This window comes from Pelobates fuscus, chromosome 10 (genome assembly GCF_036172605.1).
Source record: "Pelobates fuscus isolate aPelFus1 chromosome 10, aPelFus1.pri, whole genome shotgun sequence".
Lineage (NCBI taxonomy): Eukaryota > Metazoa > Chordata > Amphibia > Anura > Pelobatidae > Pelobates > Pelobates fuscus.
Genome location: NC_086326.1, coordinates 148214059 through 148234505, shown reverse-complemented (window position 1 = coordinate 148234505; position 20447 = coordinate 148214059). Strand labels below are relative to the sequence as shown.

At 43.9% G+C, this 20447-nt stretch overlaps 1 protein-coding gene across 6 annotated transcripts in view; it reads left to right on the top strand.

Moving 5' to 3' along the window:
• Positions 1-20447, top strand: part of LOC134575188 (gastrula zinc finger protein XlCGF53.1-like) — a 211041-nt gene that overhangs the window by 117780 nt on the left and 72814 nt on the right. For 3 of the 6 annotated variants that reach the window (XM_063434429.1, XM_063434427.1, XM_063434423.1), the window contains exons 1-2: positions 9698-9822; positions 11443-11635. In XM_063434429.1, coding sequence (XP_063290499.1) covers positions 11552-11635 — 84 coding nt within the window. In that variant the 5' untranslated portion in view covers positions 9698-9822; positions 11443-11551. Of the gene's footprint in view, positions 1-9697; positions 9827-11442; positions 11636-20447 lie in introns of those variants that run through there. The other 3 variants (XM_063434426.1, XM_063434424.1, XM_063434425.1) reach the window with 2 other exon arrangements.

The window sequence follows — 20447 nt, the reverse complement described above, 5'->3', positions numbered from 1 at the left end:
TTAATAATGTGTATTTTAGTGGTGTAGAGTGTGCCCCCTATGTATATAAATCTCCCCTCTGGGTCAATTTGAATGGTGGTAATGTTTAGGGGACAGTTTTTATGTAGGAGTATTGCTACTCCTGCCCGTTTCCGTAGTGCTCGTGCTTCGTGGACTGTCGTGTAGTTTCTGTCCGTCAACCTAGTGGTCACCGACCTGGGGAGGTGTGTCTCCTGTATTAGTGCTATGTCGATTTTTTTGGCTTTTAAGTCCCTCACCAGCAATCTACGCTTGTTGGGGGAGTTAAGGCCTTTGACATTTAATGATAGTACCTTAAGGGCCATTTGGAGATGTATTCAGAGCATTGAGTGTGGCGGGGTCCCCCTTCCTCCGGGAACCATGGGCTGAGGTGTGCGCTGAGTTGCTTACGGGGCTCCTCCTCGGGGTCGCAGGGAGCATCCAGGCAGCGAGAGCGGCTGAGGAATCGGTACTTGTCTTAAAGAGTAGAGTAGGAAAAAGAAAGATAACTTGAGTAATAAAGAACATTTGCATTACATATTCACTTAAACAATTAACATAAACATTTGTTAACCATCTGGTCTTAACCTGTGCCAGATGAGATTGGGGGTGTTCATCCCCTCCGAGTGGCGTAAAAAAAGTCACCTCTCGGAGTCGGTGATTGCCCCGCGTTAATCCACTGTGGTGTGAGTTACAACTATCTTCGTGTTGTCGCCCCTGGGGCCTGTGGGGCCTCCCCTGTGAGAGTTTGCTCTAACTTTCATACCCTCCTGGGTTAGTCTGTAGAGGGTGTAATTAAGGTTTACTGGATTGTTGCGTGTCTTGCTGTATGACCTCCCGTTCTCCCTCCAGCTTTGTTTCTCATTAGTGCATGAGGAAAACATTTCAGCCCTGTGTGTTAGGCGTATTAGTGGAATGGTGGAGTGAGGTGTAGTTGGGAGTGTTTCAGCGTGTCTAGGAGTGTCCCCCTACCTGTGTGCAATATTTGCCTGAGAGTCACCCCCCCCTCCCCCCTCCCTCTTGTGCTCGGGTGACCATCCCGGCTCCGTAGTAGGGAAATGCATTAAAGGTGTAATATATTGAGTCGTGATGACATGGGATTTGAACTGTCTTAGTGCATCACTCCCAGTGCAAACAGCACCCTTGCGTTAAGTCCATTCAGGCTGTGTTCGTGGTCTGTGGTGCTGTTGGTGTCAGTGCCGCTGTGCAGCTTGTAGTGAGGTCGTCTGCTCTCTCCTTCTACTCTCTCCCCCTTGGTTTACTGGAGACAGTTCCATCCAAAGGTCTTGATCAAATTGAGGAGAGGGTTGTCGGGGGTTTAAGGGGTGTGTGAGTCCAGGTGTCTGCTCTCAGAAGAACTTAACTGTCCAGAGTGTCAAAGTTGCTGCAATAAGTCTTGTGGGCGCTCTTTTGAGTTTGCGCCTGGCTGTTTGCGGGTCTCAGTCCTCTCGGTCCGCTTGTGCTGCGATCGTGTACCACTCTCTCGGGAGGGGTGTAAGGGCCGGTCGGGTAGGCCCAGGTAGGGCGAAGTCTTGCGGTGGCGTGATTCCTAGGTCCCTGAGGAACTTGTGTGGGTCTCCTCCCGGTGTGTAGGCTATTGTTCTTCCAGCTGTGAAGGCCACTATTTTGAATGGGTGTCCCCAGGTGAAGCGGATTTCATGTTGCCGCAATATATCTGTCAGTGGCCTCCATTCTCTTCTTCTTTGCAAAGTGCTTGGGGCCAGATCTTGGTATAATGCGATGGATTTGCCTTTGTATGTGAGTTCATGTTGCCGATTATACCGCAGTAGGGCCTCTTTGGTTGAGAAGTGATGGAAGCATATAATGATGTCTCGTGGCACATCTGTGTTCGAGCGTCGGGCCCGCAGGGCTCTGTGCGCCCGGTCCATAGTCCATTGGGTCTTAGGGATTTCTGGTAGGAGGTTGCTGAAATATGCCTCCATGATTGGTGCCAGGGGGCCCTCTTGTGTTGCTTCTGGCCATCCTCTGACTCGGAGGTTATTCCGCCTCGTGCGGTTTGATAAATCCTCCACTTGCATTTCCAGGTCGCTGATGTAAAGGTTTAGGGACGTGGAGTGCTGTATCACTGTGTTATGGCCTTGCACTATGGTTTCCACGCGTTGCTCCAGCACAGCGGTGCGGGCGCCTAGGGCCTGAATCTCGGCCTTGATATCTCGGGCGCTACGGGTGATCTCTCCCGCCAGATAGGTTCTCACCTCTGCAAGCTGTTTCGAGATTTGTGCGGCGGTGTCCTCACTCTGTTCAGGCTGTCCCTTATCTGTGTTAGAGGATGGGGAGTGGGAGCCTCGTGTGCCTGCCCGGCGGCCATCTTGTGCGGCCTGTGCGGATCTTGAGGCCGCGAACATGTCGGCCACTGTGGGAGAGGATTCTTGCGGTCCCCCCTGTTTTTTCTTGCGTGGGGTGGCTCTGGGACCTTTGTGGGGCATGTGAGTACCTTTTAGCGGTTGCGATGCTGTTTGCCGGTGCTGGATTTAGTGTGGATTCGCGGGAGCTCCCTTGTTAGGCTGCCATCTTCGTCGGCTGCCAGGCCACGCCCCTGATCCATGCCATTTTTTAATATGTTGTTCCCCTGAATGGATTGATTGTGGATATGTAATTTTGTGTGAATGTGATGTATGGTTTTGAAGTTATAAATATTGTGTAAAAAGTATATTTTAAACTGTATGAATAATGGGATTATGTGTCACACTAAGGGGAGGGGATGTGTGGGAGGTAACCTCTATGTCATTGGTTTTTTTTTTGGCTCCCCCTGGGTGTGGCCTGTATGTGTACTCTTGTAATAAAAGCCAGGCTAGATGTGCCAGTCCAGAGTTCCTGTTTAACCCTCAAAGCGATGTGTCGTCTCGTTCTTTGGGGGAATTGGATTGTATGCTGACTGCCAGGAGTGTAAGCGGATGGTATGCTTTTCCTGTTCAGCTGATTCCAGAGTTCGTGTGTTTCCAGTTCGGGAGTTGGAAGATTCGTACAGTTTGGAGTTCGGGAGAATTGGTGATTGCAGTAGCTGCTGGTCTATGGAAAAGGGGGATATCGCCTAAACTGGGTTTTATCCTCTTGTAAGTGAAACGGTCCGTTACACTCTCCTAATTGGTCTTTCCAAAAACCGTATTGCCCCTCTACAGTCTGTAATGAATGCTGTGGCGAAACCAACCTCGCCACTATGAGCTGGAGAAGCCTGGTTGCTCGCCTGCTTCCTTTGGACTATGGACCAGACTTTAAAAAGCTTATGTTACCTGCAGAAAGGCATATTCATGCCTTTCAGCCGGGGTTTTCGGTAGATTCCAGCTACCGAACAAACTACCGTATGAGGGACCACCTAGGAGCTGGAGTGTGCCGTCAATTAACCGCCCAGAAGCTGCGGTTAACCGCAGCTTAATTGATGAACGCTGGGTGGCCTTTGTTCGTTTGCCGACCACGAGGCGGCGGCCATTTTAATCGTGCGAAAGACCAGTGGTGTTCGGCGAGGATTCTATGGAACTATAAACGGACACTTATTTGCACGAACACCGCTGAGCCGTCCGTCTCCTGGTTCCTTTCCGTGGGGATGTAGCCGAACAGCCGTTCATTCGGTATTTTATGTTTCCTGTGAATTGTAGTAACCCAGATAGCTATGCCATGGAGCCTATTCGTGTGATTAAAGACTTTGGCTCCATGGCGATTAAACTGTATTCGTGTAGTCTGGGTGCCATTCACCTAATAATGTGCACCCAGACCTGAGCTATCTGGGGATATGTAACATGTCTGTGTTGGGTGTAATAAAAGTAACTTTATACATTTTAAAGCATAATACTGTATTTAGGTTCCCACATGTGTAATGGAGTCTGGTCTCTGGCCTGGGAGATAATTGGATTACTTCTCCAATTATCTCCAGGGCAGAAGGGAGGGAACCAGGATGCATTGTGGGAATGTTTACTGCTTCCAGGGTTCGTGTGTCTGCTGTTCGAGAGTTGGTGAATCCGTGCAGTTTGGGAGTTCGGGGAATTGGTGCTTATAGTAGCTGCTGGTCTATGGAAAAGGGGATTATCGCCTAAACGGATTTTTCCCCTTTTATGCTGAAACGGTCCGTTACAAATGCTGCCCCCAGACTGAAACGGTCCGTTACAAATGCTGCCCCCAGACTCTCTAGTTGGTCCTCCCACACCTCACCCCTCTGTCAGTCCTCTCATTGGCTTCCTGTATCCTATAGGAGTCAATTCATACCTATAAAGCATTGAACAATTCTAGCCTCTCTTATATCTCCTCACAGATCCATAGGAATGCCCCTTCTCAGTCTCTCCACTCTGCCCATGATCTTCTCCTGTCCGCTGCTTGCACTCAACTCAACTCACGCTTGCAGGAATTCTCGCGTGCGGCTCCATTCCTATGGAATAGCCTGTCTACCGCCATCAGACTCTCCCCTAGTCTTCAATCATTTAAGAAGTGCCTTAAAACCCATCTCTTCAGGAAAGCTTACGGCCTCCCAGAGTAACCTCTACCTTACATATCTGTCTCTTGCTCTCTCCTAAAGGGCAGCACTCTACTCTCTCCTCCAGCTTTGCTTCACTCCCACCTTATTTGATTGCTATCTCCTGACCTATTGTGGTTTACATCCCACCTGCTTGAGCAGGGCCCTCTTCAACCTATCTTTCTTGTAATTGTCCTATTTATAGTTAAATCCCCCCCTCTCATAATATTGTAAAGCGATACGGAATCTGTTGGCGCTATATAAATGGCAATAATAATATAATAGGACGACCTGGCAGCTGTTGGGCATTTTTGTGTAGTTTAGGTAGATGGTAGAATACTGGGATCTTAGGATGTATGATAGACCTTCCTTTCCAGTAAGTATTCCGACGTCTATGACTTTCTGTATATATATATATTTTTTTAACTATACTCGTGGGGTTGGAGCTTAACTTGTGATAGGTATTACTATCTAACAATATTTTTTCTGCTTCCTGTGTATACTTGATTTTTGAGAGGACCACTACTCCCCCCTCCCCCTTTATTTTTAGCTGGTTTTATAACCAAGTTATATTTTTTCTGTATATTTTTCATGGCTTTCTTTTCTTTAAGTGACATGTAGTTGAAATGTGTTTAACTTTTTTTATTTCTACCATAACCATAGTTTTGAAGGTTTTCATTTCATCTGAGATCATATTGTAGGAGAAGAAATGTGACCTCTCCTTTAATCCTGTATGTATGTATGTATATAGTCTGTTTCCTGTTCTATACGTGTAGGTCCTTCTTTATTGTAAAAAAACTTTTACCGGTGTCACAAAGAATTACCAGATTTTACTAATTTTCATGACGTAATTAAGGACACGGAGGCGAGTATTATGCTTAATTTCTTTCTTTATTCCTCAGCAGCAAAAGAAAGGATATTGTAGATATTCGAAGAAAAAAAACAATAACAAACAGCATTTACCCTAAGGGTTAACCACGTATAACGTGTTATCCAATGAGTGTTCCTAGCACAATAATGCCCCATGTGACCCTAAGCCACTCCTCTTTCTTGATGTTGCCGACGAACACTCCAACAGACAGAAGAACATAGAATCCATTAGATGTGCAGAGCAGCAACTCCAGGAAAATACAGCAAAAGCAACTCTGAAGAAGCTGGCAATCATCTGCTTGAACTTGGTATGGACTGACATGGACCAGTGTGAAACCCAATTAGGAGGCTGTAAGACAGAGAAAATAAGTGGTAAAATATGTTCCTGGATATTACTTCCACATCCATAGTGCATCATTAACCAAACAATATGTCTATCCAGTAATAGTCAACCAGGTGAATGAACCACATTACCATGAGTGCTGTACACCCATTACCTGACAATTTACCCACAGGGAGGGCGCAACATACTTGAATCAGGTGGGATAATACTCGCCTCCGTGTCCTTGATAAAATCATGACTTTACGTCATGAAATTAGTAAAATCTGGTAATTTTATTAAAAGACACGGAGGCTCATATTATGTTAGTTCAAAACTGTGTGATCATCGAAGTGGAAAAATTAGAAACTGGACGAAAATAAAATTCCCGAAGCATAGATTTGTGGGACTAATCAGCTGCATGGAGGAGGTCTTTCAGTATACATCCCAAGGAGAAAGCTTTTGATGCCATAGCACCCCTCGCAGAATGTGCTCCGTGCGTGGAAGTGTCGATGTTAGCCGACGCCATGATCCATTTAACCCAACGAGATATGGTAACTAGAAACCGGATGATGTGGCTGTCGAATTGCTAGAAACAAATCCGGATACCTAGGATCATGAACTGAAGATGTCCTTGCTTCATATTCCTTGAGACAAGCCACTGGACCCAGGTTAACGTTATGTGGAAAGGCTGGGTAAAAAAACGATGTAATGGATGTCTTCGTACATCTCAATATATCAAAGGAAACACCCTCTGGTGTAAATGAGCGTGCCGTAAGGTCCAGTGCCCGGACATCTGAGACGCATTTACAGGAGATTAGACAAAACAGCATAACCAGTTTAGCAGTGAGTTGCTTGATTGAAAGGTCCTCATTCTTTGGCCAATTTTCAAAAAGTCGGAGAATGAGGCTAACATTCCATAAGGCTTTATATTTAGGACGTGTTGGGCGTGCAAATCTGATACCACACAGGAGTCGACACACCAATTGATTTTTACCTGCTTGATGTCCATTCCAGCCTTGGTGGCCTGCCGAGATAGCTGATCAATATAAAGTTATTGTACGATAGGCCAGGCTATGGTCGAAAAGTGGAGTAAAGAACCTCAAAACATGACTCACAGGTGCAGATATGGGATCCACGTGTTGTTCCATGCACCAACTATTCCATGCGTTCCAGGCATGTAGGTATGATTTTCTTGTTCCTGGAGCCCAAGCCCCCGCCAGGAGGTCCAGAGTTGCTTGTGGAACATATGGGATTTAGCAGAGTCCCCGGAGAGGAGCATGCCAAGAGCTTGAGATGTCCCTGGAGTAGAAGGGGATGTGAGTTCCCGCTGGGGTTCAATACGAGGTGGTGACAACCGGTAGTAACCTCGGGAAGTCTATGGACATTTCCAGGAGTGTAGAGAACCATGGTTGAGACGTCCAGAAAGAAGATATGAGGATCAAGGAGGTCCGGTAACGCCTGAGATGTAGCAGAGCCCGTGCGATGAGAGAGAAAGGCGTAATGGCGAGTATTCGGCCACGGTTGAAGAAATGCATCTCTCGCTAGAGCTTCTGGGTCTAGCCTCCAGCTGAAGAACTTCGGAAGGTGGGAGTTCAAAAGCTTGTCCCCTCGTGCTTGTACTGACATCAGCTAAGGGAATCCCTTGAGAGATGGGATAAAGGGGTGGGATTATGAATTTATGGATGGTGATTAGATGGTGGGATTGGAATTTAGATTCTAAGAAGAATTATGTGTAGGATTAAGGGTTGGATTAGAAATTGCATTAAGGGTTGGATTAGGGTCTATATAAAGGTTGGAATTAGAGGAAAAGGTATAAATGTGTGGTATCATTATACTCAAGAACAATTACAGAATACATATATGGGGTGTTTGCAGTAGTGGGACACATGGGGTATGTGAATTTCCCCCAAATAAAATGTGAGAAAAAAGAAAACCACACAAAAATAACTAATTTAATTTGGTTTGTGATAAAATGGTTAAATGAAAAGTGCAAAATGCTGTTTGTTGGGTGCTCTGGCTGTGTAAAGGGTGCTGGTTGTGTGTGTGTGGGGGTTCTGTGTGTGCGTGAGGGGTTCTGTATGTGGGGGGGGGTGCTGTGTGTGTAAGGGATTCTGTGCTTGTGGGGGATGCTGTGATTGTGGGGGATGCAGTGTGTAGGGTCTATGTTGTGTGGTAGAGGTGGTGAGATGTGAAAAAAATATATAATTTTTCAAATTAATTTTATGTTAAAAAAAAAAAAAAAAAAGCTGCGGCAACGCTCCGGACAGACTGCTCTCGGGAGTTACACAGAGCCTCCTGGGTCCTCCTCCTTACCCTCCCCTACCCAACCCACTCCCTCTGCTTAAACAAATTGCCACTGGGCCAGTAAGGGAGCTCTTTGATCTCCCCACCGGCCCCCCACAGCAAGGCTAGCTCTGCATGGGCCAGCAGGGGAGATGAAAGAATCTCCCCTGCCGGCCTCGGTCCATGGCCATCATGGCCCACCGGGCATTTGCCCCCCATTTACCTGATGGCAAGCTTAGTCCTTGCAATATTTGTTTTGTAACTTCTACAAATTTACAGAAATCCTAGACATATTGGGCATTTTAACAATCTGTCTTGAGTTAGTTTTCATTATTCTGTGTGTAGAAATGATTAAATGCATTTCTGCCCCATTTTTAATATTTCATTCCTATTTAGTATGATATTGTGTATACATCAAAATGAGACCCTATTTCTCCTTTTAAATATGACATATATGTGTGGTGCACTTAAATAGTAAGGGGAAAATTCTGGTAAAATTAACACATGGCAAAACTGTCTAAAAAGCCGTGGTTACAATGAGTCGCACCTTGTAAGAGGCTTGGTCCGTAAGGGGATAATTCTTTATTTCTTGAATAAAACACATTACTCCCACATATGCCGTGATTGGGGTTCTGCATAAAAACTCAAGGTTTTTGTTTTCTTTAAACTTTGTGCCATAATCTTCTGATTGTGCCAATGTCCTATGCATACAATTTAAATGTCCCTAATAGATTATTTTGGGACTCGTTTTTATACCTGGTCGGCACCAGTAATTCTGTAAAAACAACACGAAAAGGGGCAGAAAAAGCACAATGAGGAATATTTGAGCAAAACAAAGTCGCTAAATGAAACTGTGACAAAAAGGCATTAATAATCTTTATACCTGATCGTCACCTCAAATATATCTGTTTAGTTACGCTTCCCAAGAGCCGAAACAAGGAAATCTCATATAAAAACGGTTACGTAAAGCCATGGGACCAGGCTGATATCATTAGATTACATGTACGGCTGACGCTCTATGTGTCTGCACTGAAATCACTGGCCAAATGGATTTGAACTATTTCAAATTACCAGCTAGTTATTCAGGCTGTTGCTGCCGCCCAGGAGTAGTGGGAGTCTGAGCGCATGACTTATTTGTGTGTATTTATATTTATTAGGGGTATATCTACTAAACTGTTTTTAAAAGCTTTTAGTTATTTTTTTAATTAGCAGCGTGGATTGTTCCTTTATCATAAAATGCAATACAAACTCCTGTGCGATCAGTATTCTCTCCAGTAACTTCCTTGCTGGCGCATGCGTCGTATGATCGGCTCAGCAGGTTTTCAGACTTCAGCCAGCGAAGTACGTAAACTAAAATAAAATGGGAAACCAAACAAAGTGACACGTCCCCTTTATATCTTTCAAAACACAGTCAGAAAAGACACGGGTCATATTTTCATTAAATTACATTAAATAAAATGGAAGTTTGTTCAAACTCTGGAAAAGTTTGTTCTTTAAAACAACAAAACACAACAAAGCCCAGCAGATATTGTAACACAGTATTATTATTCAGCCTCCTTAATATTTGGAATATTTACACAGTGACAGACAGTAACTGTACCAATCTCTTTCCTCATGAATGATTTCCCCCAATATCTCCCCAGGTTCCTGCCCTGACTAACCATAGAGAGAGGTGGGAGGTTTGCCCTAAATAAAGATGGCTGCTTAGTTATCACAATCCCGATGACGTCATATTAAAGCGTCTGATTACCCTAGGACACTCTGCCATCGTATAGTGAGGCCTGGAATCTGTGGCCAGTCGGTGATTGTGTTTAGAGCAGCCTGCCTTCAGTGTCACAGCGAAGAGGTAGTTGATACAGTGCTGGGAGACACAGGGAGAGACAGCTAGGTGTGTATTGACATATATATACTGTATGAAAGGTAAATATACCCCCCCCCCCCAGTATAGACTGAATAATATACACACCCTGTATATAGTCATTATATAATGCACACCCTGTATATAGTCATTATATAATGCACACCCTGTATATAGTCATTATATAATGCACACACCCTGTATATAGTCATTATATAATGTACACACCCTGTATATAGTCATTATATAATGCACACCCTGTATATAGTCATTATATAATGTACACCCTGTATATAGTCATTATATAATGCACACACACTGTATATAGTCATTATATAATGTACACACCCTGTATATAGTCATTATATAATGCACACCCTGTATATAGTCATTATATAATGCACACCCTGTATATAGTCATTATATAATGTACACACCCTGTATATAGTCATTATATAATGTACACCCTGTATATAGTCATTATATAATATACACCCTGTATATAGTCATTATATAATGCACACCCTGTATATAGTCATTATATAATATACACACCCTGTATATAGTCATTATATAATGCACACCCGGTATATAGTCAATATATAATATACACACCCTGTATATAGTCATTATATAATATACACACCCTGTATATAGTCATTATATAATGTACACCCTGTATATAGTCATTATATAATGTACACACCCTGTATATAGTCATTATATAATATACACACCCTGTATATAGTCATTATATAATGCACACCCTGTATATAGTCATTATATAATATACACACCCTGTATATAGTCATTATATAATGCACACCCTGTATATAGTCATTATATAATATACACACCCTGTATATAGTCATTATATAATGTACACACCCTGTATATAGTCATTATATAATGCACACCCTGTATATAGTCATTATATAATGTACACACCCTGTATATAGTCATTATATAATGCACACCCTGTATATAGTCATTATATAATATACACACCCTGTATATAGTCATTATATAATGCACACACCCTGTATATAGTCATTATATAATGCACACCCTGTATATAGTCATTATATAATATACACCCTGTATATAGTCATTATATAATATACACACCCTGTATATAGTCATTATATAATACACACCCTGTTTATAGTCATTATATAATGTACACACCCTGTATATAGTCATTATATAATATACACCCTGTATATAGTCATTATATAATATACACCCTGTATATAGTCATTATATAATGTACACACCCTGTATATAGTCATTATATAATGTACACACCCTGTATATAGTCATTATATAATGTACACACCCTGTATATAGTCATTATATAATGTACACACCTCGTATATAGTCATTATATAATGTACACACTTTGTATATGGTCATTGTATAATGTAAAGGATGACATTACGTAGGACCCGCTGTCTGTAATATACAGCCCCCACCACATTAGTGTAAAATCAGTATACCATGCGTGTGATGTGATTATACAGATTTTTAGGGTATTTATTGTGAGTACAATGTCAGCTTGGTAAATATACAGGCTATTAATTTATCAGATACACTACTAGATACAATGAGGATTGATTTAATCTGTGTTCTGTTGTTTCTTTATTTCAGGTGCTAAGTGTACATTGGAATACACTATATATATATTTGTAACTAGAACCACTGTATATCCTGTGTCCACAACCCCCAGAGCCTGTTCTCAGGCTGCCTGATTGACTGAATGATGACAAACACAAACAGGAATCAGATTACGGAGAGGTTTCTGGATCTAACCCTGGAGGTCAACTACCTGCTGACTGGAGAGGTGAGGGATTCTGGGAATGTAATTTTTACTTTTATTTGACATTTAATACAATGGAACTGTAGTTTACTGATTGCCCTGAGGTGTTGGTAAGGTGAATGTGGCGGAACCAACCTCGCCACTGTCCACTGGAGGAGCCTGGTTGCTCTCCTGCTCCCTTTAGACTATGGCCCCATGTTTAATACTGTTGTTCTTCCCTGCAGAAAGGCTGGTTCGTGCCTTTCTGCCTGGGTGTTCGGTAGATTCAATCTACCGAACAAACTACCAAACGATCGACCACCTGGGACAGGAGTGTGCCTTCAATTGACCTCCCAGAAGCGGCCATTTTAAAGTCCCAAACGGCCAGCAGTGTTCAGTGCACAAACTATGGAACTGGAAACGGACACTTATTTGCGCGAACACCACTGAACCGCCAGCCTCCTAGCTCTTGCATTCGGGCATTTAACCGAATGCTTGTTCATTCGGTATTTTTATGTGTGAACGCTGTTATCCCGCCATGGAGCCTATCAGTATACCGAAAGACAATGTGAAAGACTTTGGCTCCATGGCGATTGAACTGTATGTATCTGATCTGAGCGCCATTCGGTAATAACGTGCGCTCAGATCTAAGCTATGTGGGGATATGTAGAATGTGTATGTTTTATGTGATAAATGTAACCGTATGTAATTTTATGTCTTTTTACTGAAAATGTGTGTAATGGAGTTTCGCCTCTGTCCTTAAAGATAATTGGATTACTTCCCAATTGTCTCCAGGACAGAGAGGAGGGATTGTGATGCATTGTGGGATTGTTGAAATGTGTAAGTCTGTGATTGGTCCTTTTACCCTTTGTGTCCCAGTCTTCCATCTGGTCCCCTAGTGGAGTGTCCACCAGGTGGAAGACCTGCATAAAAGCCGGGCAGTAAACCAGTTCTGCTTGCTCCTCAAACGAAGTGTCGTCTCGTTCTTGGGGGGTAATTGGATTGTATGCTGTTACAGTGCGACTACCAGGAGTGTAAGCTGTTTGTATGGTTTTTCCTGTTCGGCTGTTTAACAGCATTCGTGTGTTTCCTATTCGTGAGTTGGAGGATTCGTATGGTTCCAGTTCGGAAGTTGGAGAATTTGTGTGTTTGCAGTTCGGGAGATTGGTTATTGCAGTAGCTGCCTGTGCATCTCAAAGGGGAATATCGCCTAAACGTTTTTTAACCTTGTGGCAAACCTAGCCACTTCAGACTATTCTTTTATATATCCATGGGTTGTCCTAGAAAAGCTGGTTAACTTATGTGATTTTATTTGTTCGCTTATAAATGTGATATAGGGCATTCGTATGCTAGGGGCGTGAAAGCCGCTAGCATTCATATGCTAGTTTCACAAACAGTGACTTTCAACACTGTTCGTGAAACGAATAAAGTACCGAATGGGAGACCACACACAGGAGGTCATGTGGCTCCCATTAATAGATTGCAACATTGTAGCATTACCCAGTTAATTGATTCGCGGGGTGGCCGCCGTTCGGATACCGACTACGCGGCGGCGGCCATCTTGGATTCACTTTTAGCCCAGCGGTGTTCGGTCGTCGAGTGCCTGGAACTAAAATCGGCTACTCGACGGCACGAACACCGCTGGACTTCCAGACCGTTCGGAAACACCGGTCTTTCGGTACTTTTCTTCAAAATGTGCATTCGTGTGTTTTATTGAGAATTCATGTTAAACTGTATTTTATGTGGCGTTCGGCTGATTGTGCTGGGATCTGAGCGGAAATCTACCGAAGTATGCGCTCAGATCCCAGCTATCTACCTATAGGTCATTCGGTACAATAGCCCGAATAATGTGCCAGTTATGTATTCTTAAAGGACCACTCTAGGCACCCGGACCACTTCAGCTTAATGAGGTGGTCTGGGTGCCAGGTCCTTCTAGGGTTAACCCATTTTTTCATAAACATAGCAGTTTCAGAGAAACTGCTATGTTTATGAATGGGTTAAGCCTTCCCCCTATGTCCTCTAGTGGCTGTCTCATTGACAGCCACTAGAGGCGCTTGCGTGATTCTCACTGTGATTTTCACAGTGAGAGCACGCCAGCGTCCATAGGAAAGCATTATGAATGCTTTCCTATGTGACCGGCTGAATGCTGGCGCAGCTCTTGCCGCGTGTGCGCATTCAGCCGACGGGGAGGAGAAGAGGAGGAGAGCAGGAGGAGATCTCTCCGCCCAGCGCTGGAAAAAGGTAAGATTTAACCCCTTTCCAGAGCCGGGCGGGAGGGGGTCCCTGAGGGTGGGGGCACCCTCAGGGCACTCTAGTGCCAGGAAAACGAGTATGCTTTCCTGGCACTAGAGTGGTCCTTTAAGTGAAAAGTCCAGTTTTGCTGAACGGAGGGATAATCCACTTAACTGGATATTCTGTGGGAGTATCCCTCTCGTACAGCAGTGCATGGTGGTAGAAATGTCTTGCATATTCAGTTCCCCATGTAGTCCCCTACTGTATAACCCCTGTAAAGTCAGTAAGGAAACCCCTTGCATGGGGAACCACATAAATACTGGAGCTTGTAAATAAAATCATCAGTTGACTCCCAGAACTGTGTTTCGTCCGGTTACTGGGGGATTTGGGATATTGCCTTCATTCAGCACTTTTCTTGGATTACTTTCTTTTACCAGCGGAGATATTGGGATTTAATCTCTTGTGTGCAAAACGGTCCGTTACAGTGAACCCATCAGGTCCTGTGCTATTACCACCAATGGGGACGGAGAGGTCTGTAAGTGATGACTCTTCACCTTCATAGTAAATAAAAGAACACGGACAACAGCCCACCCGGGACCACTACATCCAAAATTTAAATGGACACTCCACTTCCCAAATAGAAAGAAATCACTTTGTATAGTCATTATATAATGTACACCTTGTAATATAAATAGTAGATATACCCCTAATGAATACATACATTAACTGGTACATTTTTAAATTAGTGACATATTTAGAGACCTGTTGTCTGCAGCCTTTGTGAGCTCACACAGACTTTCGGTGTCTGTCCAATCACAGACTTCACAATGCAGCTCAATGAGAAGCCTTTACAAGGCTGGTGCTCTGGACAATTGTTGCATCTTGAGTTTAGTTCCACTGAGCTAACCAAACCAGGAAGTGTGGCGAAATTAACATCGCCACTTGTACTTGGAGAGGCCTGCTTGCCAGCCTCTTGCCCCAGGATTATGGGCCCTGCAAAAAGACGTGACTTCCAGGGAAAAAAACAAACCACTGAACCGATCTGGGTGATTTTTGGATATGTTGTTCACCCAGATCAGGGCTATCCGAGGATGTGACTCTTGTGGGGTTTCCATGGATCTTGGGGGTACTTTTGGGGTGTTTGTAAATTGTGTATTTTTCTGTACCTGAAGATAATCAATTATCTCTCAGACACAGAGGAGGAGTATGTTGAATGTATTGCTTATCTGTGCCTCTCCCCCTCCCCCTTTTTCTTGTCCTATTGTTTACCCAACAGGGCGTTGTCCCAGGGACACTGCCAGACCAGTTTAACCTGGCTGCTCTGTCCTTCCTCAATCTCCCATCAGCCCTTGCTATTGTCTGACCCCACCCTTCCTTGTACTATAGTAATCTATGTAACCTATTGTATGTAAATGAGGCTGTTGGGGGTTTAAATGTTTGTATAAGTTGTAAGTGCTGGCTGGCATTAAACAGAACTACTTGATCCTTTCTTGAAGCCTTGGCTCATGCTTGGGGGACAGGATAACTACACTCTTGGGGATTGCTATATCACAATACTCCCCTGAGTATAAGCTCCTGTAAGAGCTTGTTCCTGGTTCCTGCTCTCTGGATTTAGGAGAGGTTCACCCACTGGAAGCTGGATCCTGGCCTTGGATCCAGGGTGGGTGAGAGACGGTGAGACCCCGGCACAGCTGCATCGCTGGAAGTGGGGTCTGCAGTGCGGATGGTGTCGGTTGGAGTGCTTGGCGTCCTCGGCAAGCACTAGGAGCATCGATTGGCGGAGGTACTCGGTCGGAGTGCCAGCGGTCCGTCACAGGAAGTAACAGAACTTTTGGTATGGTTGACAGCTTAATGGATGTAATTTAATGTGGATTAATTTATTAAAGTGCCAATTTTGTGGACATATGGTGGCAGTACAATAGGGATGTACTCTTCCCATGGGAATAGCATCTGAAATTAAAAATTAATATAATAGTTCCTCCCCCAACAGGTATAAGACACGACCTGCCATGGAACCTCAGTTCTCTTTTGTTCCATCAGAAACGGACGGCATCTGGACTTGTTGTGGTGAGGCACAAGGGTTTCTGCCAGGGGGATCCGGCCCAATAGCCTCCCGGGTGGAGTGCTGAGTGGCCTGCTTGCATCCTGCAGGAATTATGGAGCAGGTATGTTTAACTTGCTTTATGCCGAGTGCGGTCACTGGCAAAACAAGTAGGAGGTCTCAACAGCAGCAACAAATCACTACCTGTACGAGACGCATGCGCACAGTGGTGGAACGCATTCCTGGGTGGTAATGCGTTCCAGCGGCGTTCCAACTGCGCATGTGCGGTGGGAATTCCCGGAAATGGTGCCAAATTTGAATCAATGCTGCCTGTTTAAACTGTGCAGATCTGACTGACCGCATGGATGCTAGCCAGGAAGGATATTCCGTGTCACCAACCCCCCAGTTTCTAGTCTTTAAGACCTCTATTTTATTTATTTAATTTAATTTTTACAACAGTTTTGTAATTTCTTATGTATTGCAGATATGTCTAGTCCTGTCTGCAGATATTATGGATAACGACAAGTTGCCTGCTCCTGCTCCTGCTCCTAAAAAAAAAAGCCAGTTCTAAATCGAAACATGTGAGTTGTAGTGAATGTTCCACACCACTACCAGATGGTTCAAAACGGAAAATCTGCAATCAGTGTTCGTCCTTATCGCTGGAAAAGTGCAAGCAATAGGACATGAAGTCATTCTTGTCTTGGTTTCAAGACAATCTGGCCCAGACATTTGAGTAATTCAAAGATTCAGCAAAATAGAAGGTTACAGCTCCTGTTAAAGCAACAACCAAACAAAGGCTAAAATGGAAGAGGTCTTTGTCTGGATCAGAACGGTTTTCCACATGAAGAATTGAGGAGGTTTATTAAGGAAGTTAATGTTACCTTCTCTGATGACACATCAAATAAAGCAAGTTGAAAAGCCTCTCCAGTTCAACAACAGATTTTGACCATGTACAAAGGGCATTTATTTCCAGACATTTCAAGAGCATTGTTAAACTTCAGGGAGAAGACAAATGGAAAGACTTGCCAGTCATTGACGTACAAGTTGCTCAGTTTTCTAAAAAGACTACCATACTGATTGGAGAAGTCTCTGGTCTTAAATATCCTATGGATAAAAGGGCAGAAACATCCAGCAGACAAGCATATTAGGCAGCAGGATTTCAGGCTAAAGCAGCATTGGCAGGAGCTTCGTGGCTAAAGCTCAGTACTTTTGGCTTCAAGGATTAGAAGATAGCCTGGGTGAACACCAAGACAAATATCTTTCTTACCTGTTCCAAAATGTAAGGTTATCCAATTAATACATGCTAGATGTTATCACGGAGGTAAATAAACTTTCTGCTCGTGTCATGGGCTTGACATCTGTGGCCCGCAGGGCACTATAGCTTAAAGTCTGGACGGCTGATACGGCCTCAAAATCTGCACTGTGTGAACTTCCTTTGGGGAGGAAAAAATTGTTGACAAAGCAAAAAGATTCTGGCGCCATACGAGTGGGTGGACGAATACAACAATTTGCTCACGGATGGAGGAAGACCACTGCAAATCCATGGATTCTAAAACAGGTTGCGAGAGGATACAGAATAAGGTTCTTAGGTGTTCCAAGACCAAGTTTCATTGTCTCCTCCTATTGTTCAAAACTAAAAAACATGCACTCTTCTCCGCTACAGTCACACTTTTAAAGAAAGGTGTTGTAGAAAGAGTTCCAAGTACCGAGCTATATCAGGGTGTCTACTCCTGGTTGTTCCAGGTCCCAAAACCATATATGTACTTTCATCCCATTTTGGATCTTAAAGAGCTAAACAAAAGGATTCCATACCAGCATTTCAGAATAGAAACCATAGCATCAGTCATTCATATCCTTCAAATAGGGGATTTTATGGCGACTTTGGATTTAAAAGATGCCTACCTTCACATTCCTGTGGACATAGGCTCAAGAAAATACCTGCGGTTTGCTATAAGAAAAGGTCACAAGGTTCATCACTTTCACAGCCTTCTTAAGGGTGCAAGGAATCACAGTTGTTCCATAATTGGACCACTGGCTCATAAAGGCAAATTCAAGAGACGCTCTAGAGTCGGATGTGGCTTAAACCCCTCAGAATCCTGAAAGACCATGGTTGTGTTATAAACCTAGAAAAATCCCATTTGCCTTCTTACAAGGTCAATTCGGTTTCTAGGTTTTTTTAAATCAAGTCAGACACTCTTTCTATTCACCTAACAGGGGGAAAAAGAAGAAAGATCAAGAAACTGATAAAGGATCTTCAGTGAAAACTAGAATGTTCTGGGATAAAAGCTATTCAGGTGTTGGGACACCTCACCTCCACCATCCCAGCAGTACAATGGGCCAGAGCAGAATCAAGGCATTTACAGTGGGAAATTCTTGCACAGTGGTCAAAGAAAGAAGACTTGGATGCTTTGCTAAGTATATCAGATCCTGTAATAAGACAACTAACTTGGTGACTAAAGACCACTTTCATGGCAGAAGGACTCTCTTTTTGACCCAAAAATTGGGTTATAATTGCAACAGACCCTTCAAATACAGGTTGGGGGGCTCACCTGCAGTATCACTTAAGGCAAGGCACATACATGGTCAGAAGACGAGAAAAGGGAATCTTCAAATTACAAGGAGTTGATAACAGTCTTATACGCTCTTCATCAGTTCAGAGCTCTGATTGTGGGGAAAGCGGTGAAAATGCAGTCAGTCAATCAGACTACGGTGGCTTACCTGAACAAACAAGGCGGTACTAGGGTAAGAAAATTGCACTCCCTTTGCACAAGGATTATGTCCTGGGCTCAAAGTCATCTAGACCAGTGCTCCCCAACCTTTTTATCGCCGCGGACCGGTAAACATTTGATAATTTTTCCGTGGCCCACTTGTTTTGATTTAATAAGACAAAAAAAAAAAAACAGTCACATATATTAAAAAAACACGCAGACACATACATAGTCAGAAAATCACAAACACAGTCACATAAAGACATAGACTCAAAATTGTGTGTATGTGTGTGTGAGCGGTGCAGTGTGTATGTGAGGGTGGCAGTGTGTGTGAGGGTGGCAGTGTGTGTGTGTGTTTGGGGCGGTGTGTGTATGGGGGGCAGTGTTTGCGGGGCAGTGTGTGTAGTGTGTGTATGGGGCAGTGTTTGGGGGCAGTGTGTGTAGTGTGTGTATGGGGCAGTGTTTGTGGGGCAGTGTGTGTAGTGTGTGTATGGGGGCAGTGTTTGCAGTGTGTGTATGGGGCAGTGTTTGGGAGCAGTGTGTGTATGGGGCAGTGTTTGGGAGCAGTGTGTGTATGGGGGCAGTGTTTGCAGTGTGTGTATGGGGCAGTGTTTGGGAGCAGTGTGTGTATGGGGGCAGTGTTTGGGGGCTGTCTGTAGTGTGTGTATGGGGGCAGTGTTTGCGGGGCAGTGTGTGTAGTGTGTGTATGGGGCAGTGTCTGTGGGGCTGTGTGTGTAGTGTGTGTATGGGGCAGTGTTTGTGGGGCTGGGTGTGTAGTGTGTGTGTATGGGGGCAGTGTGTGTAGTGTGTGTATGGGGCAGTGTTTATGGGGCAGTGTGTGTAGTGTTTATGGGGCAGTGTGTGTAGTGTGTATGGGGCAGTGTGTGTAGTGTGTATGGGGCAGTGTCTGTGGGGCTGTGTGTGTAGTGTGTGTATGGGGCAGTGTCTGTGGGGCTGTGTGTGTAGTGTGTGTATGGGGCAGTGTTTGTGGGGCAGTGTGTGTATTGTGTGTATGGGGCAGTGTGTGTATGGGGCAGTGTTTGTGGGGCTGTGTGGAACACTGATCTAGACGACCTGTCCGCTACTTATATACAAGGTATAAGACAACATTATAGCAGACGATTTGAGCAGATAAACATGGTCCCAGAATGAGTGGTCTCTGAATCCGGTCATTTTTTTCTCAACTAGTGAAAAGATTCGGTCTGCCTGTCATCGATCTAATGACAAGAAGGTGATAACATTTGCCAACCTCTTAAAGGCAGACATGTTCTGGATGGGCTGTCGATCAGGTAGGAATTCAGCCTTGCATTCTTATTTCCCCCGTGGATTCTTATCCCAAGGATTCTGCAAAAGGTGAAAACAGAACAAGCAATGGTCCTGGCCATAATCCCATACTGGCCAAATAGAAGCTGGTTCTCGGTTTTAATGAAGATGGTTTTGAAGTACTGGGAACTTCCGGCGTCAACAGATCTCTTGGAGAACGAAGGGGTTCCAGTAGATTTGTTGCAAATGTTCAAATTGACAGTTTGGCTGCTGCACGGCTAATCCTGCATAACAGGGGCATTAAGAAAGAGAGGTTCAAGTTGTTGCTAAATTCTACCAGAAGCTCTACCTCCGCTATCTACTAGAAAATTTGGACGAAATTTCTTCATTGGTGCATTTCTCATCGTTGCATAAGATCTTCTCCTTCTACTGATACAATCTTGCATTTTCTTCAAGACGGCCTTAAAAAAGGTATTCGTTTATCTACTCTCAGCCATTTCTGCTCTTTTTTTGGTAAAAAAAATTAGCTTCAAATCCTCTCAGGAGATTTTTTTTTTTAAGGCTGTCAGGTTTATCAAGCCTCCAAGAAATTATTTTTTTCCCTGTTGGGACC